Source organism: Aethalodelphis obliquidens, unplaced genomic scaffold (genome assembly GCF_003676395.1).
Source record: "Aethalodelphis obliquidens isolate GAN/ISIS:26980383/991018 unplaced genomic scaffold, ASM367639v1 scaffold90, whole genome shotgun sequence".
NCBI classification, from domain to species: Eukaryota; Metazoa; Chordata; class Mammalia; order Artiodactyla; family Delphinidae; genus Aethalodelphis; species Aethalodelphis obliquidens.
In genome coordinates, this window is record NW_020838034.1 from 2,916,133 (window position 1) to 2,943,015 (window position 26,883).

At 47.0% G+C, this 26,883-nt stretch overlaps 1 protein-coding gene across 3 annotated transcripts; it reads left to right on the top strand.

The window, feature by feature from the left end:
- The first annotated feature begins 1,538 nt into the window (after positions 1-1,538).
- PRCC (proline rich mitotic checkpoint control factor) lies at positions 1,539-25,219 on the top strand. Of its 3 annotated transcripts, XM_027095414.1 has the most exons (7): positions 1,539-2,294; positions 12,798-12,845; positions 15,476-16,042; positions 18,271-18,366; positions 20,280-20,423; positions 22,442-22,507; positions 24,747-25,219. In XM_027095414.1, the coding sequence occupies exons 1-7, from the start codon at positions 1,824-1,826 to the stop codon at positions 24,831-24,833; spliced, it is 1,479 nt and encodes a 492-aa protein (XP_026951215.1). In that variant the 5' UTR covers positions 1,539-1,823; the 3' UTR covers positions 24,834-25,219. The 3 variants fall into 3 exon arrangements, 2 of the variants coding, with proteins under 2 accessions (XP_026951215.1, XP_026951216.1); XR_003430450.1 differs by lacking the exons at positions 22,442-22,507; positions 24,747-25,219 and having other exon boundaries at positions 1,571-2,294; positions 15,476-17,085; positions 20,280-20,298; XM_027095415.1 differs by lacking the exons at positions 20,280-20,423; positions 22,442-22,507; positions 24,747-25,219 and adding an exon at positions 19,412-20,273 and having other exon boundaries at positions 1,571-2,294.
- The last annotated feature ends 1,664 nt before the right edge of the window (positions 25,220-26,883 follow it).

Here is a 26,883-nt window from a genome sequence, read left to right on the forward strand (position 1 = left end):
ATAAAAATTTAGACTTCTGGGCCCCACCCCACACTTACTGAAGAGGAATCTCTTAGGCTGGAATTCAGAAGTTTGCATTTTTAAGAAGTTTTCCCAGTGATCTTAGGCACAATAAAGTTTAAGAATTGGTGGGCAGAAAAAATGCTCTGGGCATCCAGAGCAGGGAGCAAACAGATTTAAGCAAACAGACGGAGAAGGCAGCATATGAGTTTGTTGGTGAAGGTAGGGTGAGATTTAGACACATGGAGAAGGTGGGGAGGAGGGGGCCATAGCAGGCCTGTCTGACAGAGAATTCATGCTTGGGCTTTCACTGTCCCTCTCTGTTGTTGCCATCATCATCGCCCCCCTTGTCATCCTTTCCATCTTCCTTTTTAGCCTCCTCCCCAAACCTCAACAGTCTTTATGGGCTGAGCTCAGTAGAGCCTTCTGCTCTGGGAATAGGGAGATAGAGCCCACACAGAGGTGGTTTGGCATATATAGGACATGTACAGAGTTGACAAGTAGAGGGCACCCACTCACAGGCAGACAGGAAGGGGCAAAGATGAATATAAAGAAAAGGACACAAAATTACAGGCGGACAAGGAAGGACAGCTGCAGAATCACGGGCAGACATGTGTGCGCTGGAAAAGGACACACAAACATGGATGGATATAAGAGGCACTCACAGAGACCGATTAACAAGGTCACACACAAAGTCACACGAATACCAAGCACGGACACACAGATACAAAGGACATATGCAGATAGAGATGGACTCAGATGATGCCTCAGATCTGTGAAGAGGTATCAGATGTAGCTGGCCCCCTTAACCCACTGTGCTGAGGGGAAGGGATTAACCTCAAGTACCAGGTTCTGCCTTCCAGGGCCCTGCCCATCTTTCAGTCTCACTGCAGAGAGAGGTTAGGACCCAGGCTGGAAGGGCTAGGTGTGCTCCTGGATATGCACCTTGGTCAAGGCGAGGGAGATCACTTACTCCCTCTTACGTCACATTTATTTCAGCTCTGAGATGTTTTTAATTAGGCCTGAAGTCTTGCTTCTTTCTGGCTCGCAGCCCAATTCCGTACAGGTGTCTCGGGCCCTGGCTCTTCTTGGGATGTTTTATTCTAACTAGGGGTTTCAGTGGCTTCGGAAGCTTCATCAGTTCATTTACAGACCTCTTTCCCTTTAAGCTATTTTCCCTCAATCCGTCACCTTCCCAGACTCCCTCTCATTCCCAGCCTCACTTGCAGTTTCTAAGAGCACTACGTCTCCCATAAATCTTAGCGCCCAGGCAGCTGTTTTAGGGAACTTCAAGTACCGAAATGCTCTCCTATCCGTCTCCGTGACTACCGCGGTGACCGATGGGGCTTGTAGTTACCTAGGAATTGTCAGGAGACCAAAAAAACTACTCATCCCAGGAGTCCTCGTGTCAGAGGCGGGTTTACCTCCTGTCTTTCTCCGCACCCCTTAATCCTTCCTCGGACTCCAACTCCCGCCGTGCCTTGCGCTGAGCTCCCTGCGGCGGAGAATGGTGCTGTGGCCAAAGTGTTTTCTGGGAGTTGTAGTTCGTATATCGGTGAGACGAGGAGGAGGTGGAGTGACTCGGCGGCCATTAGCTGTGTGTAGTTGCCCGGGACTAGGAGCCTAAGTGGAGAGGGAAGGCTTATTCGGTGGAAATCAACTGTGGGCATGGGCCTCTACCGGGGCTACCCCTAGAGTACGGAGAAGGCGGGCTTTTTGGTTCACCGCCCCGCTAACTAGCGGGGCCCACTAGGCCTCCGGACATCCCCGGTGTCAAGTAGGCCTCGTCTGCCGGCAAGGGCGCCCCAAAGGCGGGAGGCGCCATGTCGCTGGTTGCTTACGCCAGCAGCGATGAGAGTGAGCCGGATGAGGCTGAGCCGGAGGCGGAGGAGGAGGAGGAGACGGCAGCCCCTACACCTGGGCCCACTTTAGGGGGCTTGTTCGCTTCTCTTCCCGCGCCCAAGGGTCCGGCCTTGCTGCCTCCGTCCCCCCAGATGCTGGCCCCAGCCTTTCCCCCGCCGTTGTTGCTGCCCACACCCACCGGAGACCCCCGGCTCCAGCCTCCTCCCTCCTTGCCCTTCGGTTTGGGAGGCTTCCCTCCACCTCCAGGCGTGAGCCCGGCTGAAGCGGCGGGAATTGGGGAGGGGCTGGGATTGGGGCTGCCCTCGCCCAGAGGCCCTGGCCTCAGTCTGCCCCCCCATATCGGCGGGGCCGGGCCCCCCCTGGGGCTTCCCAAGCCAAAGAAGAGGACAGAGCCGGTGAAGATTGCGGCGCCAGAGCTGCATAAGGGGGATGTGAGTATCTGAGGAGGGCACCCCCAAACTGCCCATTGGGTTTGGGCATGGGCTCAGCTGTAGGAGGGACTTGTGGAGATTGCGAGACTCTCTCCTGTAAATGCATCCGTTGATTCCGGACCGCTGGATTCCTGGTACAGTGCGATGAATTGAGCTGAAGTTTGTCGGCTTCGGGGAGTTAGGGTATTTGTCCATGCGGGTTTCTTCAAGCTGGATTCGCCTGCAGAAGGGCCATATACCATCACCTGGCACTGACAGGCCCAGGCCTAGGGACACTTGGTTCCACTCCGCCTTGTTGCATCTTCACCGCAGCCCAGTTTTGTTTTTGTTTTTTTTTCCTCTTTCTGTCTTATACTGAGAACAGCATAAAATCTGGTACCTTAGGTAACAGGAGACAGGATTCCTGAGCCCTTGCTGAACATTCAGGACTAACCTTTTCCTTTGCCTCTGAACTTAAAAGCATCAGGCTTCGGAACGAAAAGGATAGGAATCCTGGATTCTGTGTTTGAGGGGAGTTAGGGAAGAAATTGAGTATTTGGTTAGTATAGATCGTTTACCAGGCACTGGCCCTTTCCTTCAATTGTCACAGAACTCTGGGAGATAACATTCTAAGTTTTACAGATGAGAAACAGGTGTCCAGTATGCATGATCTTACCTGGCAAAGGGCAGAGTGAAGATTAAGGGTTTATCTGAACTCCAGGCCTGTGCCTCAGTTTCACGGTTTAGGTATTTCTCAAGCCTAGGTGAATTAGGACATTTGGGTCCTAGAGAGGCAACCAAGCTCTTGTCGTTTTCTGAATGTTGTATCAGAAAAATTGAAGGCCTTTTCTGGGGTGAGCACTTTGGGGGATAAAGGAGACAGCCTAGGGGCAGGTAATACTTTACAGTTATTTGGAGTTCTTTCCATTCTCTCTCTTCTAAAAGGTTAATTAGGTCAATCCCTGGCTCACCTTTGGTAACCCTCTGAGAGAAGCTGATTCTTGCCCTTTCTTTTCTTCAGACTCTGCCTGGAGGCTATTTCTCCCCCCCCCCCCCCCCCCCCCATGTATTAATGTTCTTTTCCTCACCTCTTTCAAATCTTGGCGTAAAAGACACGTTCTCGGTGAGGACTTCCTAGCCGACCTATTTAAATTGCAACTTCCTGTCACATGCTCCTCCCCACCCCACTTCTTTTATTTTTCTCTGTAGCACTGACATCTAAAATACTATACCACCGTCTAGCATACTGTATATTTTATTTGCCTTTCTCCTTTTGCTTGTATACAAGCTCCATGAAGATAGGCTTATTGTTTATTTTATTCGCTGCCATATCCCTGGTGGTTAAAACAGTGCCTGGCACAAGCTAAATACTACCTAAATATTTTGAGTGAATGAACTCAAATGAATATGGATTCGTTATAGAAGGAGTTTCCAGAATCTCCTTTACTACCTTGTTACAAACTTTTTTTTTTTTTTTCTCTTTCTGTACGCGGGCCTCTCACTGTTGTGGCCTCTCCCGTTGCAGAGCACCGGCTCCGGACGCACAGGCTCAGCGGCCATGGCTCACGGGCCCAGCCGCTCCGCGGCATGTGGGATCTTCCCGGACGGGGGCACGAACCCATGTCCCCTGCATCGGCAGGTGGACTCTCAACCACTGCGCCACCAGAGAGGCCCTGTTCCAAACTTTTTTCCATATCGTTTCCCCCTTCTTTCTCACCTGAGTTTGTCATTTCTAAGTTTAGGTTCCCAGAAAGGCTTGTATTGCTCCACTGAAACTTAGTTTGGTCTTGATTTAACCTGGAACAAAGGAAAGTCCCTGAGTAGGACAGAGGAAAATAGGTTTGTTGTTTGGGGTGTTTTCTTTTCACAATTTTCCCACCAACTTTTCTCGCAGCCTAATTGTTACATCTGGTGGAAGATGGCACTTTAAACCTGCCTCCCTCCACCCTCCACAGTGACGGTGGAAAGGCTCATTTTTAGGTCTGCAAAGGTAGCATTAAGAAAAGTTGCTGGGGGCTTCCCTGGTGGCGCAGTGGTTGAGAGTCCGCCTGCCGATGCAGGGGACACAGGTTCGTGCCCCATTCAGGGAAGATACTGCGGGGCGGTTGGGCCCGTGAGCCATGGCCGCTGAGCCTGCGCGTCCGGAGCCTGTGCTCCGCAACCACAGAGGCCACAACGGTGAGAGGCTTGCGTACCGCAAAAAAAAAAAAAAAAAAAAAAAAAGGTGCTGGTAGAGGCTGTAGAATCTTCCATTTAGGCTGGCTGAAGTGGCAGAAAACTCTGAGGACTTCTAATTGTCCCTCCTTTGTGAGTATAATTTACTAAATTCCTGAGGTGAATCCTGATGTGGATAATTAAAATAAAGCCAAATCCTAGCCCTTAGCTGGTTCAGTTTCCCATTTTTGTTCTGTTCAAGTTAGTATTTTTGTTTTCTGAACATATAGTTCCTGGGAAGTGTAGCCTAAGAGAGTTCCAAGGTGATTAGGTGAGGGTGACTTTCGCCTTTGAAATAGTTGTGGTTCTAAGGCCCTGTGGTTCCAAGCTCTGTGTCTTGTGCTTATTGGGCTCTCAGTAAACATTTGAGTGAATGAATTAGGTTTCCTTAAATAATTTCCCTTTAGGGTTTGGTGCTGAAGTAGAAATAATTACTCTGAATTTTCATTCATTTGTTCGTTCAGTATGGAGCTGCTTCTCTGTGCCAGGAGCTAAGAGTACAGTAGTGAACATGATAGATCCTGTCACAAAAGGAGTTTATGGTCAATGTGGGGGAAACAGACAAGGAAATAGATTTTAGGTCAAGTCAGAGAAGAACCATGATAGAGCTGGTGCCATGGGAGCACTCCTCTGGGGCACTAACCCAGTTCACAGGTTGGGGAGGCTTCCAGGAGGAGTCGATGTCTAAACTTCAGAGATAAGACAGATGAGCAGAAGGTAGCCAGAGAAAGGGGCGATGGAGAGGAGAACATCAGGCAGGGGAACAGAATGTACAAAAGCCCAGAGGTGAGAGAATGAAAACGCTTTGGGGGAACCTTTTGTAAGGCACCATGGCTGGAGCGCATGGGTGGGCGGGGCAGTGATGAGAGATGAAGCTAGAGAGAAAGAGGCTGAGGCTAGATGATAATGGGCCTTGGAAACCATGCCAAGGCCTTTGTACATAATTCTAGGGTACTGAAGAGCCCTTGAAGTCTGAGCAGGAATTCTCTGATCGCAGGGTGCTGAAAGATCTGGAGGGAGCAAGACTGGCAGAGAGTGTGAAAGATGATGGCGGCCTGGATAAGGGAGTAGCGGGGGCTGGAGAGAGCTGGAGGCTCCAGGTCTTTTTCTGAGGTAGACGTTTTAAGACTAGGGAATTGATTGGGTGTCATGGGTGAAGGAGAGGATTCCCGGCTGATCCCTTGCCTTTTGGCTCAGGCAGCTGGGAGGGTAGTGGTGCATTTAGGGAATACAGAGGCTGAGCAGATTGGGGATTAGATTTAATTGGTTACAAGTATCAGAAACCGCTCCTAGCTGGCTTAAATGGAAATGCGTCATAAGTATACTGAGGTACCTTGGAAAGGGCCTGGAATCAGGAATTGGAGATCTGTCGGAGACCCACACAGCTTCTCTGCACATTTGCTTCATTCTTCCTTGTCTGCAGACCAGTTTCCACTTCTCAACTTTTGTTGCAGGTGAAAGATGGCCACCCATACCTCCTTGGTTTTTAGTTTCTTCCTTTTAGTGATTGGCTCAGATTGACCTACAATCTCAGTCCCAGTTCTGGTTTTCCAGGGGAGAGGATATGATTGGTTTGGGTGAGCTCATCAGTCAGCTGCAGTCCGGGGACAGGGTGGTACCAAATTTCTCTCTCCAGGTGCACTGCAAAATCAAATTCAGTCAGCTTTTGACTTCTGTGAGGAATTAGGAATGACCCATAAAATGGAGAACCATCCTTTCCTTTTCCCTTTTTACTGTTCTTTTTCTGAACAGTGGTTTATTGTTGATTTTGTGGGCTTAGGGGATGCAGACTTCTAAAATTAGGATACCAAAAAAAACAAAATTAGAAGAATAAGTTTGCTGTAAGAGTTTTCTGTCATATAGTGTGCATTACAACACAAATAGAAATTTTAGGGTTATCTGGATCAGTATTACCCGTCCTTTTAGATTGTTTACCCAGGTAGTGGAAGATTTGAAGCTGTGAGATTGCAAGTTCACTAATTTTGCTCATTTCTGTTAGCCAAGTAATATAAGAGTAGACTGCGGTGGATTTAGCTAAGATTTAGCCCTAGATAGAAAGGGAAGGAGGAGCGCCCTAACACCGGTGGGGCACTTGCATAGTGTCCGACACGGTGCTGGGCACTTCAGCGACTCTGTAAGCTAAGTGTTACCCCTAATTTACAGGTGAGGAGATAGGAATTTAGAGAGCAGAGCTAAAATCACACAGTTTGGGAGTAGCAGAAGTCGTATTTGTACCCAGGGTGTGTTCTGTTCCTTTCTATCATAGTGCCTACCAAAAAGATAGAACCACCTTGAGCAACCGGAACTATGAAAGTGATACGATGAGCAGTGCAAAAGTGGGAGAGAAAATGATGTCCTAACTGAAGGGCAGATGTAAGAACATATTTGAGACCAAAGGGTAGAGAAGTTGATGAATCTAGCTAATTGGGATAATAGCAGAGAGGAGTGTAGAAGTGATTAGAGTTTGGAGCCTGGGGGTAGGAGAGGCTGTGCTTGGGCCCTGATTTTCTTCTTGGCTCCTGGCCCTGGCAACTAGTGATTGCTTTTTTGGAGAGGGAGTCTGTCAGAACCAGAGCCTGGAAAGATAAGAGGGAGGCTGCCACAGGGAATGAGGCTCTGATAGATTAGCAGATCCCACTGGGCCTGGCTTAATGGAAAATGTCTGTTTCCGTTCTTGCTCAGCAGTCTCTGGGTGTGTGTGTCTTGTCACTCTTGGCAGCTGGAACAGAGAGGACAGTGGTGGCCATTGAGGCTCAGGCTCTAATGAGGCCAAGAAGAAATACAATACTTTCTTCTTAAGAGACACAACCGGTTTGTGTCTCTAAAACCCGGGAATGCCTGTTCTGGCCCAGCGTACTTCTTCCAGCCCTGGGTGCTCCCGTATCTCTAGCATCACCCTTCTTTCTGGGTCTAATGAAACAGACCCACTCAGATCACCATTTGCTGGTCTTTAGCATTCTCTAGGAATTGACTCCACAGCCTCCATTTAATATACTCCTGTGGAAAACAGTTTGGCAGGTCCTCAAAAAGTTTATTAGAATTAGCATGTGATCCAGCATTTTCACTCCTAGGTGAAAAGAATTGAAAACGGACTCACACAGATACTTGTATGCCAGTGTTCACAGCAGCACTACTCACAGTAGCCAGTAGCCAAAAGGTGGCAACAGCGCAACAGCCCAACTTATCAACAGATGAGTGGATAAACAAAAGTGTGGTATATACATGCAATGGAATATTATTCAGCCTTAAAAAGGAATGCAGTCTGGTACATGCTACAACATGGATGGACTTTGCAGACATCATGCTAAGTAAAATAAGCTGGACACAGAAGGACACCTATTGTATGATTCCATTTATATGAGGTACCTAGAGTAGGCAAATCCAGAGATAGAAAGTAGAGTAGAGGTTACTGGGGGCTGGGCAATAGGGAATTATTGTTCAGTAGGTACAGAGTTTCTATTTGGGATGATGAAAAAGCTCTGGAAATAGTGGTGATGGTTATACAATATTGTGAATGTACTTACTGCCACTGAATTGTACATTTACAAATGGTTAAAATGATAAATTTTATGTTATATATGTTTTACCATGATAAGGGGGAAAAACCCAGTATACTCATGTGCCTCTCACCATCAAGGAAGTTCTTGTGTCTTAGTTAAATACTGTATTTAGGCTAAGCCCATTGCTTCTAGCTGGTTCCTGATAGAAGCTGAATTAATTTTTCTTTTAACTGCTCCAAGACAGCTGTATCCCCCCGACTCCAACCCCTACCCTGTGACTGGAGGATATGTGGCACATCTCTTAGCTTTTGGCTTATTTATCTCCTCCTTTTCGGTACTCTGAACTGAAGTTTATTTTTTTGTTTGAGGTATTTGGATAATTCCTTGCTGAGCTTTCCTTTCGCTTCCTGTTAGTTTTCATTCAGGCCCCCACATGCCCAGAAGTATTTTGAGTGGCATCTAGGCCTCTTTTCATAGTGAACCAGTGAGTCCTGTGTTTCCAACCTCTTTAGTTGACTAAAGTTAGTTCAGGGGGCAAGAGGTGGTTCTCATTCTATTTCCTCACCCTCCCAATGGCCCTGGACTTCCTCTGTGGCCCTGGGTAGATTACTGAATGTCTCGGAGTCCTGTTTGCCAGCTTTAAGAGGTAAAGATTTATTTCTACCCCTCGCTCAAAGATGAATAGTCATGACTTAAGAAGTGTTTAGGGGCTCAGCACATGTTTTTGAGGGTCTTAGTGTTCTGTTTTAGGGAGTCTGTCATATTTTGTGCCCGTCTTGAGATGGTTTATAATGGAGTTCATTAGGTTAGTACAAAACGTTCAAAGAAGGATGATTGTGAGTAGCCATAGCAGTTCTCTAAATCCAGAATTAATAAGGTGTTCCTAAAGTCTTTGTACAGTTTGTGTGTGTATGTGTGCGTGTGCGTGTGTGCGCACACGTGCTTTTAAACTTAGGTTGGAAAAAATAAAACAACTTAGGTTGACAGTGTAATGGAAACAATCTGACATTTAAGGAAAAATTGAATTTTCTTCCCACAGCTGATCTGGCCTTCAGTTCTATTAGCCGTGGGACAGTTTGCCTACACTTTCAAAGTAGCCACTTTCTGTTTGTCACAGGATCTGAAAAATAAAAGTATGCTTGTACAATTTTATAAACGTAATCATCTTAAACTTGATAAAATTTTATTTTCAGATTGTTTCCATCGGACGTATTGCCTTAGATGTTAAAGTTTAAATGTGCCTGGGGACTTCATGAAAACCTTGTATACCCCATAGTGAGGTGGCTCTGTGTGGTCTGCTGGAAAGGAGAAAAGTCTTCACGGTCAGAAGACAAGGGAAATGGTCAGTAGCCCCTGAGGCAGTGGGAGTTTGGAACAGAGAGAAAAGGTCAGAAATGCTTGGGTGTTTGGGGCTTAAGCCTTATTCTTCGGTTGTGTTTGACATCTTGGCAGACCAGAGAGAATAGTAATCCTTGAACTCTGTTAAGAATTTTAGTTTATATACATTTTCATGGATAGTAGCTCATGCAGTCTTTAGAACAATGTTGTGACATGGATAAGTATTATTGCTAACTGAGGCTTGGGGAGTTAAATGGCTCTTTGGGGATCCTCCCAGCCAATGAGTGGCAAAGCTGAGATTCAAACCTGTATTTCTTTTTTTTTTTTTAACATCTTTATTGGGCTATAATTGCTTTACAATGGTGTGTTACTTTTTGCTTTATAACAAAGTGAATCAGTTATACATATACATATGTTCCCATATCTCTTGCCTCTTGGTCTCCCTCCCTCCCACCCTCCCTATCCCACCCCTCCAGGCGGTCACAGAGCAACGAGCCGATATCCCTGTGCCATGTGGCTGCTTCCCACTAGCTATAAACCTGTATTTCTGATGTTGTGCCTTGTGCTCTCGGCTGTATCATGTGGGATCTGATCAGTGTGGATCTCAGGTCTGGACACGCACAGCTCAGCTGCAAAAACGTGACAGGTGTTGCTGCAAAAGCATGGGAGCCTAAACTGATTCAGGTCCCGGTTCTGCCGTGTACTGGCAATTATTTAACCTCTCTGAGCCTTATTTTCTTTACCTGTAAAGTTGAGATAATAATGCCTACCTTGAAATTTTATTCAGGATTGAATAAAAACTTGTGAATAAATTGCCTGCCACATAGTAGCTACTCAGCAAATGACTGTCCTGCCCTTTACTGCCCTTTCTCTTACCCCCATATTTAAGCACTAAGACAGATTTCTCTTTTTTTAAAAAATATATATTTATTTATTTTGTTTATTATTATTATTTAATTAATTATTTTTTGTGTGTGTGGTACGCGGGCCTCTCACTGCTGTGGCCTCTCCCGTTGCGGAGCACAGGCTCTGGACGCGCAGGCTCAGTGGCCATGGCTCACGGGCCCAGCCGCTCCGCGGCATGTGGGATCTTCTCAGGCCAGGGCACAAACCTGTGTCCCCTGCATTGGCAGGCGGACTCTCAACCGCTGCGCCACCAGGGAAGCCCTGTTTTGTTTATTTGTCTTTGGCTGTGTTGGGTCTTCATTGCTGCACACGGGCTTTCTCTAGTTGCGGCGAGTGGGAGCTACTCTTCGTTGCGGTGCGTGGGCTTCTCATTGCGGTGGCTTCTCTTTGTTGAGGAGCATGGTCTCTAGGTGCGTGAGCTTCAGTAGTTGTGGCACACGGGCTCAGTAGTTGTGGCTTGCGGGCTGTAGAGCGCAGGCTCAGTAGTTGTGGTGCACGCGTTTAGTTGCTCTGCGGCATGTGGGATCTTCCTGGACCAGGGCTCGAACCCATGTCCCTTGCATTGGCAGGCAGACTCTTAACCATTGTGCCACCAGGGAAGTCTAAGACAGATTTCTCTTAACAGGTTTTTTTAATACTACAATTGGCAGCAGTTAGTAATTAAAATCATTGTGTACTGACTACTGTGAGGTAATATCGAACTGTAAGATAGGGCCTTGGCTGTCAGAGTAAAGGGAAGAATACGCACGTGAAAAATGTAACATTTACACAGCAAGCACAAATGAATCATTGTTAGCATGATGCCACCTCAGACAAATGAATAACTTAGGGACACAGAGTGAAAAAGAGCAGGGTGAGCTTCTTCAGAAAGACTTCAGGAGTTTCGAGTCAGGAAGTACAGAGTGCAGACTGACAGGAGAGTGAGAGGTGTCAGTGACTCAGGTAAGGGAGAGGGAGTAATAAGGTGGGGGACTTACGTGAAAGAAAGCACAAATGGAGGATCAGCCAATTCTTTGAGGGGATGTTGGAACCACACTTGATGCCCTTATCTTTTTACTGCCTTTATTACAGTTATTTGGGTACTTGTCATTCTTCTTAACTGGACTGTAAGTTTCTTGAGGGCAGGGACTTTTTTCATGTCATGGCACACAAGAAAATCTTTGAAGCACAGTGGGGGAAGTGGTACAGGCTGTGCCTCTGGAAAGCAGTGGGCCAGGACTCTACCTGCTCCAAGCCCTGCCTGATGCCCTGTGGGCTGAGTGGGTCAGTATCATCATAGTACCTATAACCCAGCCATAGGACACCAGCTGGGAAACTCTGTCTACGGTGCCTGGCACAGTGTCTTGCATACAGTAGGTTCTGAGTAATGATGATCAAAAAGTCCTTGTAGCACACAAATCCAAAAAGGAACCTGTGGACTTCCCTGCGGTCCAGTGGTTAAGACTCTGTGCTTCCACTGCAGAGGGCGTAGGTTCGATCCCTGGTGGGGAAACTAAGATCCCGCATGCCATGCGGTGTGGCCAAAAAAATAAATAAATAAAAATAAAATATAAAAAAACAAAAAAACCCCCCCAAAAAACCCCAAAAGGAACTTGTGAGATATGAGGGTCAGTTGAGAAAGACAGGCAGAGGATTTGAGTTCTTTAGAATCTTGGAGATGAATAGGATCTTAGATTCTTGCCTAATCACCTTTGTTTACAGATGCCCCAAACCAAGGTGCTAAGAACAAATGGAAAACTTTTAAGGTTCTCAGTTTGGATATTAATTTTTTAAAATAAAATGTGAAAGCTTGCTCTTCATATGCCTTGCATCTTTCTGATAGTTGGAGATGCTGAGGAACTGGTATTGAGCTAAAAGTTTAGACATTTTTAGTGTGAGAGCTTGTATTAGAAACAATCCTGATGAGTCAGAGGAGTAACACAGATGAGCTCCCTTCTTGCTCCAAATTCTCACAGTCATCATTTGCTCGCCTTCTTCCTGGACACAAACAACTCTGTCTGGCAGACAATAGATCATACTTCGAGAGGGAATGGATTTCTCCAATGGCTTTGACCTTTAATACCTCATAGAAGAGTAGTTAACATACCACTTAATCCCACTGGAGTTCCCCAGCCCTGTGGTTATGTAGTCTATATAAGTGGTTTTAGAAGTGAAACTGAGATTGGGTGAGATTGTGGGCCAAATCCCATTCATCTTCTAGTGGACAGTTTTATAGGAAGAAGAATGGGTGTAGCTTTTTCTTTCCACCAAAGACTGAATGGGAGGAAGTAGTCTTAATTTAAAGGACTAGAAATGGATGCTAAGAAGGCTGTGCAACAGGTCTGGAGGTATGGGAATGAGTAACCAGGGGTGGTCAACGCATACCTTGTTTTCTGAAGCCGTTTGAGAGCAGGAAGGAAGCTCTGCTTTTTGGCTGGTTCTGGGGGGTGCATCTCGCTTACAGAGGAGGGGCTCGGACAGGATGATGACCCCTGTTGTCCAGTCCTTTATTTGTGCTTCATTTAATGTGGGTGCTTCTCCACTGTCCTTAAACAGTGAGGCCTTATTCCATTTCTTTTTCTCTTAGTCAGATTCCGAGGAAGATGAACCCACAAAGAAGAAAACTGTCCTTCAGGTAAGCTTTGTGATGTAATAGAAGCCATTTCTTCTCTTCCCATATTGCTTCCTGAAAGATGGGAAATTTCCAGGTCAGGCGTAGAGCAAATGCAAGTATTGGACGACTGCCTGTTTGGGTGTAGTTTTGTTTTCCTGATAACATCAGACCTCGTGCTTCTCTACCCTCTCCTGGCTGTTCCCTGGCTTCAGCGCACTGGCGTCTCTCCTAGAGGACAGGCGTGGTAGGGAGATGAATTGGAACTCAATTTGATTCATTACATTTCAGGTAAAAGGATTATTTAGGAACGGTAGAGTAAATGGATTGGTCAAAATGTTGTTATGGAACATCTGAACTTTAAAATTATCCATCTTCTCCCTGTCTCATTTTTAACCTGGAAAAGAAACACTTAAATAGCACTTACCAGGCACTAAGTGCCGTACCAGTGTTTAACTGATTTAATCCTCCTAATAGTGCCTAAGTCATAGCGTTATTATCATCCCCGTGTTACATACAAGGAAAACGAGAGCTTAAGGAACTTGCCCGAGGTCAGACAACTAGTGGGGACAGAGCTGGGGTTCAGACTGAGGCAGTCTGACTGTAGAGTCCAAGCTCTTACCTGCTGCATTTGGCTGCTGCTCTGTCATCAAGACCAGAAGTCCTTAACCAGACAGTGTCGGGAGATGATCTTGCTGCTGTTTCCTGTTTCCCCTTGTCCCCGTGCCTTTATTCTGGCTCCCAGAAGTTTCTTCCTGTTCAGCTCCACACTCGGTGATTTATACACTCTCTGACCTCATGTTGATTATATGCCTCAGGAAGAGCAAAAGCAGTTCTGCCTTGAGACTTCCCTGGGGGCGGTGTAGTGGTTAAGAATCTGCCTGCCAGTGCAGGGGACACGGGTTCGATCCCTGGTCCTGGAAGATCCCACATGCCGCGGAGCAGCTAAGCCCGTGCACCGCAACTACTGAGCCTGCACTCTAGGGCCTGTGAGCCACAACTCCTGGGGCCTGAGAGCCACAACTCCTGGGGCCTGTGAGCCACAACTACTGAGGCCTGCGCGCCTAGAGCCCGTGCTCCGCAACAAGAGAAGCCACCGCAATGAGAAACCTGTGCACCACAACGAAGAGTAGCCCCTGTTTGTCGCAACTAGAGAAAGCCGGCGTGCAGCAACGAAGACCCAAAACAGCTAAAAAAACAAAAACAGTTCTGCCTTTATAAGGTTGCTGTCTCATGATTTAGGTATATGATGCTGAAGTTGCTCCTTCCCCTGACTCTGTTAAGGTGTCACTTCCGTGGCTGGGAGGTGTTAGAAGGACAAAGTCATGTGAAAGTTAGAAAGATAACTAGTGAGAGTGATGTTGTGTCCATATTTGTAGTGGGTGATGGAGGAGGAATCATGGAAGATACTGACTTGCTGAGACTGAATGAAGCCAGTTGTTCTCTGTTATCAGAATGGCTTCCTGGAGGACGTGGACTGGCAACTGAAGAGATGAGAGGACACTGGCTCAGAAGGCACCCCAGGAGTAAAAAGCAGTCTTCCAGATGGTAGGAAGAGATGAGTGCATAGAGAAACTCTGAGCTATTAAGGCAGAGTATGGACCCAGCACTGCCCAGGGATGTAGCCATGATCCCAGATGTATCTGAGAAGTCAGATACTTTGAAGGTAGCCTGAGGATGTGCTCCACCTGCCACCTCAGTCTGCTTTTTATGAACCTGAGCCTCTGGGGTCTACCAGGCTGAAATGACCCAAATCTGTGAACACAGACAGCAGGGAGAAGAGCCCATTTTCTGGATGAACAGTTCTGCCTGGCCTGCTTGACTCAGAAGTCTTATTTTACTCATTCTGGGCATTTCTTGGCTGAGAGAGCTGAGGTAGATGGGTACTCCAGGACGGTGACACAATGACCTTGTTCCATTCTCCTTTTTCAGACTGACACCTCCCTCAGCCCTGCAGTTAGGCCAAGCTGGACCTGTAGCACATGGAAAGCAGAATCCCAGAGATTCTTATGAATAATAGCAACTCTGGTTGGGCTGAGGAACACTGGATAGGCTGAGCCAATTAGCTTACAAATTGATAAGTTAAATGCATGACTCTGGCGTAAGCAAGCTGAATATACCCTGTCTGTAGGGCTTTTCTTGGGTCGGGGAGGGAACTTCTGGCGGTATGTATGAATATCTTTTTTGGACATAGGCTCGCTCTTGACTTTGAGTGGCAATCCAAAGGAAGCAGGGAGTAGTCCCATGTTAAGAGGAACCGTTAGGACATAGAGGTTCAGTGATCAGCTGGAGAGAGCCCTGGGCTTTTTGCGAAGAGGGATGATGTATTTGCCAAATGTATTTATCATATTTGCAAAAAAATCAGAGTCAGGGAAGGCTTTGTGGCAGAGGGAAGTGGAGCTGGGTTGAGATGGATGAGGAAAACAGGGGTGACATCTTACCTTGGGAGAAGCGGACAGCAGAATGGCCTGAGGTAGGAGGAGTCAAGTCCAGTTTGGATGACGTTAGTGGTCCGAGGTTAGACGGAAACAGGGCTGGTAAGATTTTAGGCTAGAGCACATATCTGTAATGCTTGTTCTTAATGTCAGTAGTATGTATCATAACATCTCACTTGTCATCTTTCTTCCCTCCTTACCCAAACCTGGGCTCACCAGGGATCCAGTGAGGGGACTGGTTTGTCCGCCTTGCTTCCCCAACCTAAAAACCTGACTGTGAAAGAGACTAACAGGTTGCTCCTGCCCCATGCCTTCTCCCGGAAACCCTCGGATGGCTCCTCTGACACTAAGCCCTCCAGACAAGCTTCTAAGACCAAGCCCTCTTCTCTCGCCCCTGTTGTGGGCACCACAACCACCACTCCATCGCCCTCTGCTATCAAGGCTGCTGCCAAGAGTGCTGCCCTGCAGGTGACGAAGCAGATCACGCAGGAAGAGGACGATAGTGATGAGGAAGTAGCCCCTGAGAACTTTTTCTCCCTCCCTGAGAAGGCCGAGCCGCCTGGAGTTGAGCCATACCCTTACCCCATTCCCACTGTCCCTGAAGAGTTGCCTCCAGGCACGGAACCAGAGCCGGCCTTCCAGGACGATGCAGCCAATGCCCCCTTAGAGTTCAAGATGGCAGCAGGCTCAAGTGGGGCCCCTTGGATGCCTAAGCCTGGGGATGACTACAGCTACAATCAGTTTTCCACGTATGGCGATGCCAATGCCGCTGGTGCTTACTATCAGGTGGGTAAGAGGCATGGAGGGCAGGCCAGGGAATGTTGGAGTACGGCCGTCAGGGAGAGCTTTGAGCCAGTGATACGGCCTCTGTGGCATCACTTTGGCTGAATTAATGAATCTTCTGGTGCCTTGGTTTTCCTGTACCTGTCAGGCCTCAAAACATACTACCTTTATGCTAAGTCTTGTAGTCTGATAGGTCGAAACACATAATTGACCCGTTTATTCTGAAAACAAAATGTCATTGTAGGAGCTGATGAAAGGTATAGGGAGAAAGTGGAAGAGGAGCAATCTCTAGTCTTAGAGATCCCAGGTAGCTTCTGCAGATGTGGGTGAGGAGGATAAGTGAACAGCAGTGAGTCCAAGAAGAGTTCTGGAGGCGGGGAGTGCTGAGGACTGCAAGGGAGAGGAGGGACTGTGGAGGACAGGAGGGAATCTGGAGAGTCGAATGCAAAAGGGAATAAGGAGAATGGTGAGAGGCCTCGACTGAGTCACAGGAAGTTGAAGGGACTGAGGCAAGTCCCTGGAAAGAAGATGCTGGAGGACCATAGTTTGGGCAGAGATAGAGAATGGGGTTTGAGGGTGGTTTGGAGTTTGAATCTCAAACTATGTGAGTCTATTACTTAACTGCCTCTCTGAGTCTCAGATTTCTCAGCTCTAAAATGGGAAGAATACTAGCAACTTCAGGGTTGTTAGGTAGAATTACATTGGTTTAGCGTGCTGCCTGGAACATAGCAAATGCTCAGTAAATGGTTATGATAACTTTTTATTCAAATGTTATTTGGAAGAGCTGTTTAAATTGTTCTATGTGGCCTCAGAGAGTGAGAATATATGAGGCCAGGTTGTAAATAGGTTTAAGAAAGACTTTTCCAGTGGTCAGAGCTTCCTGAGATGGAGAGAGCTCCCAGGAGTTCGGGGACTCACGGCAGTGGTGGAGGTGGAACAGAGGCCTCTGGCCGGTCCTGTGGCTGGGCAGCTGTAGGAAGTTTTCCTGCCAGCATGCGATGGTTTCAAGACTTCAGTCTTCTTCAGCCACTGTGATTCTCTGAATGGTCGGTGTTAATCTTATCTACAGTCTAGGCAGTGGGCTTTGAAGGCACTCTGTTCTGATCAAAGACCTTGAGAACTATTTGCCGTTAAACCTTGTTGTATCCTGTAGGCTGATCAGGGACAATGCATCTCCCCTCAAGGTTGTTAGAAGGAAGGAGGAACATGAGTGTTTTGATCTCTTTAGCAGGAGAAAAGAAAAAAAAAATCTTAAGAAACCACTAGTTTACATCCAGCAAATGAGTATCAGTTGGAATTCTGTATGCAGTTACGAACAGTATTGAGGTAATCTGTGCAAATTAAAGCACTTTAAATACACTAGGGGGCCCTGCAATTTAAGTGTATGTTATTATCAATACTTTTAATGAAAATTAATTACTCTGGGTTTTTATGTATTATTTTTATTCAGAATTAAACCGTTATAGCTCACTATAAAGTGAATGTTTTTAGAGGAGCATTTCTTGGAGTTCTGGGCAAAGGTGGAAGAATTAGGAAAATGTGCAGGCAGGGAGGAAACAGTTTCTCAGCCCTGTGGCTGCCTGACTCGGCCACAGTAGGGGCCTTGCCTTTGCCTTCACCCCTCTTCCTCTAGGGTCCATAACAACATCTGGACAGCTCACCTCTAAAGGGAAATCATCAATTCCTGAACTAAAAATCTGGTAATGCAAACCTGGTTTGTTCCCAGCTTTGTAAATTCCATACCACCCTTGTAGGGGTTGATTTTTATCCGAGATCTGCAACCTCCCTGCCTGTTACAGGTGATCTCCTGTGTCCAGGGTGCTAGATAGGACGAGGAGCATGAATGGCATGCCTCACACCTCTCACCTCTGCTCACACCAGATTCTGCTGGGGTCTCACGAGCAGGAGCAGGGCTGAGGCGCAGTAGAGGTCAGGAGTGGGAACCACTCTTGGGAAGTGGCCAGGGGAGCAGGGGGTAAATTGAAGCCAGAGAGAACGTCTTTATTTCTTACCTCTCTTCTCTAAAAAATATCCGTCTGAATGGTGCCGATGAGAAGAAAGTCTGGTTCTTGAGTTATAGGGTAGGTCCTTAGGATCTGTGCTTTTACTGGTCCATTTGAGGGTCTGTAGTGTGGGTGTGGGTGTCACCACTGCCTCTTTGATGAGGGTTTTCTTTGTCCCCTCTCCACTGTGCCCTCAGTTGGTGTGTTTTTTTCCCTCCTTGACTGCAGGATTATTACAGTGGTGGCTACTATCCCGCACAGGACCCAACTCTGGTCCCCCCACAGGAAATTGCCCCAGATGCCTCCTTCATCGATGACGAAGCAGTAAGTTAACAAAGCACAAGTGACCATCTTTAACCCCTGGTCACCAGGTTTCAAATCTGAAGCTAAAGGAAATTCTTTCTTTTTTTTTTAAACTACATTCACTTAGGATTAGGTTTGGCAACATATAATTGAGAAACTTCAAGTAATACTGGCTTATGTAAGGGAAGTTAACTTTTTTCTTCATAAAAGAAGGCTAGAGGTAGGCAGGCGAAGGCTGGTATGGCAGCTCCACAAAGCTGTCAGGGGTCCAGTCCCCTTCTGATCATTACTTTGCCCATCCCTAGGTTGTGGCCTTTATTCTTAGGGTTAGTGATAAGAATAAGAATGGGGCTTCCCGGGTGGCGCCGTGATTGGGAGTCCGCCTGCCGATGCAGGGGACACGGGTTCGTGCCCCGGTCCAGGAGGATCCCACATGCCGTGGAGAGGCTAGGCCCGTGAGCCATGGCCGCTGAGCCTGTGTGTCCGGAGCCTGTGCTCCGCAACGGGAAGAGGCCACAGCAGTGAGAGGCCCGCGTACCGCAAAAAAAAAAAAAAAAAAAAATTAAGAATGTAGCTAAGTCCACTGCCATCATTACTGCATACCAGGCAGCAGAGTGGAGAAAGAAAGTCACCTCCCCTTTTAGGAGACTTCCTGAAAGTTCCTAAGAACACTTCCCCTTCTGTCTGCCTAGAACCTGGTCACATGGCCATATCTAGTTGCAAGGAAATGGAGTCTTTTCGCTGGGTGGTAATGTGCCTAGCCGAAGTGTTGGGTTCATTCATACTAACGGAGACAAGGCGAGTGGATTTGGGGAGGGAACGGCAGCCACAGTAAATAACCCTGTGTTTCACATCACTGTGTTCCCTGCTGCTGAGCTTTTCCCCAACTCAGCACAAGGGAAGATGAAAACCCCATGTCCTGCGGCCATCTGGTCATGTTCAGGAGATAAAGTATTCCATCTGTAGGGAGGTCACAGCCTATTAGGAGTGGGTTGGAGAAATTGGGGATTCTACCTCTTTGCATGCAAGTTCTTATAAAAATAATTTTCTTCTCACCTTTTCACAGAAAGATGTGCATCCCTTTGCAAACTTCTGCCTGTGGTTAATACTGTGTTCATCCACCTCCCTGTGTATATCCTCCTTGACAAGTTCAGTAGTTAGGCCCTTTTTGTTTTAAGCCTAGGAGGCAGCAGAGAGCTCATCCAGTGGCAAAAGTCAGCTTCTTATGGGTAGAGTGACCCCAGGAGGCCTTGCTAATGCTCAGACCACAACCTGGGTTTCATTGCAGGTTTCCGAGTGTTATTGAATTTAATTCCCCTTTGCTCACACTCCTTCTAGGCATATCTCCTGGTGACTTGTGGTGTGATGTTTTTTTGTTTTTTTTTTTTTGAGGAGGAAGGAGTAGCTGTCTCCTAGAAAATTTGCCAGGTCTTTTTTTGAGGCTTCCTCTCTCCCCATCTCTATGTTCTCCTTCTCTCATGTCTGGTCTGTTGTGCGGTCTGCTGATTTGGTGATACTGAACCAATGCAAAGGAACAGACATGTTAAAAGAACCAATTTTTAGAAGAGAAATCCTAAAATTTTTTTTTTGTACCCTTAATTTGAAAATAGTATGCAGTCCTTTTAGGCAGATACAATTTATAAATAATTTGAATACAAATTCATATCAGTGATTCTCTGCACTCACTTATGTTTGGGAATACATTTTGGCCTTCCTTTCCCTGAGGCCAGGAGAACCTCTGAGAAGTAGCCTTTCACCTGGCTTCAAGGCCACTTGGTAGGTGGCACAGTGAAAGGACATACTGCATAGAGAGAATTAAGGGTGCAATGGAATTGGGGAGGCCCAAAACCATTCCATAAACTCTGGATCCTTGGTGACATCTCCTGACCCCCTACCCAGACCCCCCACTCCTGAATTTTTTCCCCCTTTTCCAGTTTAAGCGGCTGCAGGGCAAAAGGAACCGAGGGAGGGAGGAGATCAACTTTGTGGAGATCAAAGGTGATGACCAGCTCAGTGGGGCCCAGCAGTGGATGACCAAGTCATTGACAGAAGAGAAAACCATGAAGTCATTCAGCAAAGTAAGTGGGAAAGGTCTAGTGGGTGGCCAAAGCAAAATCTGACCCCCAAACCCCATTGTTACTGTCCCAGCACCTTTAGCAAACACCTGTTCCCCTTGGTACTGGAGTGTACACCAAGCCTCCCAGATAGAGCTCCCGCCTTTCAGAATTTGCAGCACTTTGCTCTCCATCTGGGTGGTGGAGTCTGGTTACTGAGATTGGATGGTTGAAACAGTTTCCTAACCTGCAGTTGGGAAGATCTCTGATATGTGTGGCTCCTTCCCTGGCTGGACGGGATCCATAGCTGCTCTTCCTTCTCTCTGCAGTCATATCCCTCTCTCCATTCTGTTAAGTTGGGACCCGGCACAGACATCTGTGAGGTGTGGGCACAGCAGAGCCTCAGAAGCCCTGGGGTCCTAGGTGCTGAGTGTACATGTCCTTCTCTCTCCTTTCTTTCCATTATTTATTGTAGCCAGCTGTAGTCTTTTCAGATGCTTTATTCCTCACATTTCCCACACCACACTCCTACCTTCTCTCTGCTAGTTTTCTTCAGTCAGTATGATGAACATCTCTTCACCTAGTAGCTGAGTACAGCAAATGTGGACATTTATGAGCCTGCCACAGGGGGGAAAATGTGGGGAACCCTGGATTCTAGCCGAGCACCAGTAAGGCCAAGGTCGGGCATTTTATTCCCTTCTCTATCCATTTTCTTTGCTTTGTTCTGTGGCCACAGATGGCCATCTGAGCCCCAGCCATTTGTTTCAACTGAATGTTGGCGGCCATACAGGACAGAGCAAAGGATTGTGGTTAGATCAGCATAGATCCATCATTGTTTACTGGAAAAACCACTTAGGAGAGCATGCTCTACTAACTGTGGGTCGAGAAGCATCATCACATAGTAATAGCTACTGTTGTCAGTGCTCACTGTGGGCCAGGAATGGAGCTGGATGTTTTATGTTTGTCATCTTTAACTGTCATATTAAATGATATTAAATAGCATCAAGGAATTGGAGTTTGCTGTTTTCCCAGGTCTAAGGTTTTTTTCCATCATCTCATTGTATTGAGCCAGATTGAAAAAAAAGGAAAGATACAGTTCCTGTCCTTGAGGGGTTTACAGTGTAGTTGAGAAAAAGAGATTTAAGGACACTTGAGTGTAAATGATTATGGTGCAAATTGATTACATAAGTGCTGAGGAGACTCCAGAGAGGAGTTTTGGGAGTTGGGTGGGGCTGATTAGGAAGCTTCTAGTCTGAGACAAGACTGGCAGAGGACAGAAAAACCGCAGAATGAAAGCCCAGACCAATATAGACTCTGACAGTAAATCATTTGCATCAAAGTTTGGTTAGGGGTTCAGTGCAGTTACGGGTGGAGGCTGGAAGACTGGAGAGAGGTGGGGTGATGGCGAAAATCTAATTCCAGGGAAGTTGTTTGTTGGCAGTTACTAGAATGAGGGACTGGGGTTTCAGCCAGAGGTGATTGATGGGAGAGAGCTTGGTAAGCAGTAGGTAGGAGATAGGCTAGACATCTGGCCTGACTGGGGAGAGGTGAACAGAGATGAAGAGGGCCTAAAGGGGAGATGGGCAGAGTGGGTGGTGAGAGAGTCTGGAGGGCAGGAGGAAAGGAGGGAGGAAGGTCTCCTGGACCCTGGCACTTCAGCTGTTTTAGACTGACTGCAGGCAGTAAAGCTGGTATCAAGTGCCCACTGTGGGCAGAACACCATGCTTGGTGCTGGGGGCGGGGTGGGGTTACTTACCAAAGACGTGTAGTAGACAGTCCTGACCCCATAGGATTTCCAGTCTAATGGGGATGTTAGCTGGCTATTTTAGGCAAGTAGTCTGAGCTTGGGAGTTTTGCATAATGGCTTTAATAAAAATAACTGTAAGTATACAGACATAAAAACAGCTCCAAGCTGACTTTTTCCCCCTAGGATTTGGGCTGTGTATAGTTGGTTTCTTAATGCCCAACCTTGCCTCATTGGGGCACGTGAGAAAGTTCCACTTTTCTTTCAGTGGGTTAATGATTGTTTTCTTCCCTTGCAGAAGAAAGGTGAGCAGCCAACAGGCCAGCAGCGGCGGAAACACCAGATCACGTATCTGATTCATCAGGTGAGAGGGCTGAGGGCCCTGGCCTGCTAGGCAGGATCCCTGTAAACCTGGGGATTTGAAGGCTGAGATCTAGGCTAAGAAGCTTCCAGCAGGCACCCTCCCCAGTTCTCCATATGGCCACTAGGTGGGGATGTGTCCTTCAGAATTCTCCTACTCTGCATCAGTCTCACTTTAGATAAGACTCAAGTACAGGTGCTTGGAATAAACTCTGTAAGTGAAAATTCAGATATTCAGAGCATAAAGGTAAGAGGGGAGTGAAATGGTTTATCACAGGGTTCTTTCAAATAGCAAGTTTATCTGATAATTTTAAAAACTTTAGGGACTTACCTGGTTGTGCAGCGGTTAAGAATCCACCTGCCAATGCAGGGGACACGGGTTCGAGCCCTGGTCTGGGAAGATCCCACATGCTGCGGAGCAACTAAGCCCGTGCGCCACAACTACTGAGCCTGCACTCTAGAGCCCGCGAGCCACAACTTCTGAGCCAACATGCCACAGCTACCGAAGCCCGTGCGCCTAGAGCCCGCACTCTGCAACAAGAGAAGCCACTGCAGTGAGAAGCCCGCCCACCGCAATGAAAACCCAATGCAGCCAATAAATAAATTTTAAAAATTAAAAAAAAACTTTAAAGAAAAATTGGTTCACCAACATTTAGCAAAACATCCACCTCGTGAGGAAGTTGGTTTTATTTATGTTCTCCATTTCTGTGGCAGGAAACATCAGTGCAAATAATTCAAAATTACAGATAATCCAGAATATCTTCTGGAATTAGAATATGTCTTGGTATTTATTTGATAGGACCTGGCAGCTTTCAAATATTCACTGAATCACTGAATATCTTTTCGAGACCTACTGTACTAAATGCTGTCAAGGGTACAGACAGGAATAAGACTCTTTCCTGGCCATTTCCCTGGGGAGTGTATATGCTGGTTGGTGATTTCCGTGGCAAAACTTGCTTTCGTTGTTCTTATCATATTTTCACATTCCTTTTCAGAGACTCCTTTGTACCCTTACCCTGTCTTATTGTTTGTAGGGAAAGAATTTGAGGGTAGGGTCTTTCAAAATTGTTTTAAATTTATTTTTTAATTATTTGTTTTTGCTAGCTGCTCCCCTGTAGGGTCTTTTTTTAAACCCAAACCCTTAGCACCCCACCCCATTCCAGGGGAAATGAGCAGGTATCAGCTAGCTTGTGGGAGTGGGGTTGAGGAGCCCCATTTCTAGGGTGGCGCTTGTACCTTCCCAGAATGCAATGTAGAGCCAGGAGTTGTTGTAGTCAGAAGGAGAAAGCATTAATTCTAGTTCCTTCCAGTCAATTTTTCACAGCTTCAGTTTATACTTGAAAGTGGTGTGAATTTCTGGGGTACCATATACACTGTATTCAACACAACAGCAAACTGTGGCTCCAGACTAAGTTATTATTGGTTGGTGTCCTGTTTTGACCTGTCCAAGTCTTTGAGGCTGTCCTCTCCCACTTGGCTAGTTAGGTATCCAAGGTAGCCAGTTGTCTTTCTTTCAGATGCCAGATTCAGTTTCTCATTTGTCCATTTCCCACTTGAGCATCTCAGTTTTAATTCTAGCTGATGAAGGACCAGGATTCTTGAGTCTTTATTCTGCTTAAACCCTATTAGCTCCCCAAAGAGATGGTTTTTCTTTGCTTTCTCAGGGTCTTCCCCTTCTGCTTGAATAAGGGAAAATTAAATCTTTCAAGGGATTTGCTTTTTCCACCTAATTGTTTTGATGGGAGAAAGGCTCTATTTTTTATTTTTTAAAATATTTTATGTAACACTATTCTAAATATACATACCAATATTATTAAATGAAATAAGTGAAAAAAAAGATGTTGGGGGTAGGAGTTTATTAATTTTTTTTTTTTAATTTATTTTGGCTGTGTTGGGTCTTCGTTTCTTTGCGAGGGCTTTCTCTAGTTGTGGCAAGCGGGGGCCACTCTTCATCGCGGTGTGTGGGCCTCTCACTATTGCGGCCTCTCTTGTTGCAGAGCACAGGCTCCAGACGCGCAGCCTCAGTAGTTGTGGCTCATGGGCCTAGTTGCTCCGCGGCATGTGGGATCCTCGCAGACCAGGGCTTGAACCTGTGTCCCCTGCATTAGCAGGAAGATTCTCAACCACTGCGCCACCAGGGAAGCCCGGGAGAAAGACTTAAATTGGGAAGTGCACAGAGGCAAAAGAAAAATATTTCTCAGAACCTTAGTGTGACTCTCCCCTGCCCCTTCTTCCTCGCATAGGCTAAGGAGCGGGAGCTGGAACTGAAGAACACCTGGTCGGAGAACAAGCTCAGCCGCCGGCAGACCCAAGCCAAATATGGATTCTAGGGCTGTGGACCTGACTGCCCCCTGGATCTCCTGCTGCCCAGCTGGCCGGGCCCCCAGCTTCGTCTCTGGGACCCCAGCTGTTCCAAGCCCAGGATCTCCTTCCCTGAGGACCCAGCCCTCGCCTCTGCGAGAATGAACATATTTGATAGATTTTTCTTAACAAAAGTTAGAAAATTCAGCTCCTTTCTGTCTTGGAGCTAGCAGAGACTCAAGTGATGCCTCAGAAGGGGTTCTGAGTTCTTGGATGGGAGTTTTGCTCTCTGTTGGGTGTGACGAAATGTTGAACCCCTCCATCTTTTTTTTTTTTTTTTAAACCAGGGATGTCTGTTGAAATAAAACATTCAGTCTGACAGATGCTGCCTGCCCTGACCCTTTCCTACTTTTAAGTGAGGTCTCTTTTTCCCTTCTCATTTGTTATCCTGTCTTTGGAGCTCAATATTTACTTTGTGTAAAGCAACCTCCAAACTATCGTGAGCTGCCTTATGATTACTTTGCATCTTTTCTGAGTACTCACCATCTAAACTGGGGTCATGGCCATTGAAGACTCTAGGAATTGTACCAACAATTTTGTATGGGACAGGGGCCTGTGATCCCAAATATGGAAAGTGTTGCTGATCTCGGGTATCCCTGAAGACTGGGGGAAGTCAAGGAGATTGTTTCTGTGACATGAAAGAGTTGTTGGACATGAAAAAGTGGTGAAATGCCTGTCCCTCAAGATGAGTCAGATTTATACTGGTTGTCATCGACCTGGGCTGGTTTGGAAGCTTTGCATAGAGCTTGGGGGCTAGATAGATCTTGGAGATTTCTGGACTCCTAGCTTTTTGCTTGAGAGGGAGGGGCAGGTTGGGTGGGTGGATGGATGGGAAAGGGAGGTGGCAGGGTCTGTGACTTGAGTTAGCTGTAGGGCACTGTGGTGCCCAGGAGCCACAAGATAGGTGGCATGATTCCTCCTCGGAGCAAGGTTCAAGTAGAGATGGAAGATACCGGGTATCGTTCACCAAGCAGCATGCAAATCCTACTGTAGACACTACTGAAACCTGTTGCTGAGGATACTGGGACTCCAGTAGGGCTAGACTGCAGTGGCTTCCTGCAGGAAGGGACTGTTAAACTCCTGCAAGAAGAAAAGCCTTAGGTGCTAGGCAGAGCAGTGTTAACTGGACAAAGATGCCTGACTCTAGTCGTTGCAGGTTCTGAATGGGGAAAACACTAGGGGGAATTGGTGTTTGACAGTCCTGGTGACAGGAAGGCTAAGGCCAGAGGGGCAGTTTGAAGAAGTGTGTGGTGGGGACTTGGAGACTAGAAGAAGTGAGGAATCTCATCATGCTTCTGCTCTTGTCGGCTGGGGTAACTTGAGGAGTCTGTTTCTCATTAAGTACAGAGGAGGGTTTCATCACTTACAGGAAAACCACCCGCTTATCTGAAATCTGACCTACTTCAGGTTGGAGCCAGACAGGGCTCCTGCATCCCACAGGGACACTTGGGCTGTAGTTGTCCAAGTCAGTGCATCCAGCCAGCCTTCAGCAAGGAGCATTAGCCCGTACCACCACTCCCACCATCCACAGAGGCACTGAGGGCTGAGGTCGCCCCTCTGGGGTGTCATAGTGAAGTGAGGTGGTGAGGTAGGCTCAGCAGGGCCCCAAAGTCTGAGGTCCCATGGCGTCAAGTGCTGTTTCTGTATTCAGTACGCTATAGACGCAGCCCTGCCCTCCTGAGTTGCCACACTCCTGGGATTCAGCAGTTCAACTTTCTCATTTTAGGGGCTGCATCATGTTGGAGCTGGAAGTGCTTTGGGTTGGGAGGCAAGGCGTGGTGGTCAGGGGTTGTCCTGGTGTCTTCTGGGAACGGATAGTTAAGCCAGATATCTTTCAGCTTCCTCTTGCCTGCCACCTCCTTTGGTTCTCTGGAGGTAGTATTAAGCCTTTTTATTTTTTTTGCAGTATGCGGGCCTCACTGTCGTGGCCTCTCCCGTTGCGGAGCACAGGCTCCGATGCACAGGCTCAGCGGCCATGGCTCACGGGCCCAGCCACTCCACGGCATGTGGGATCTGCCC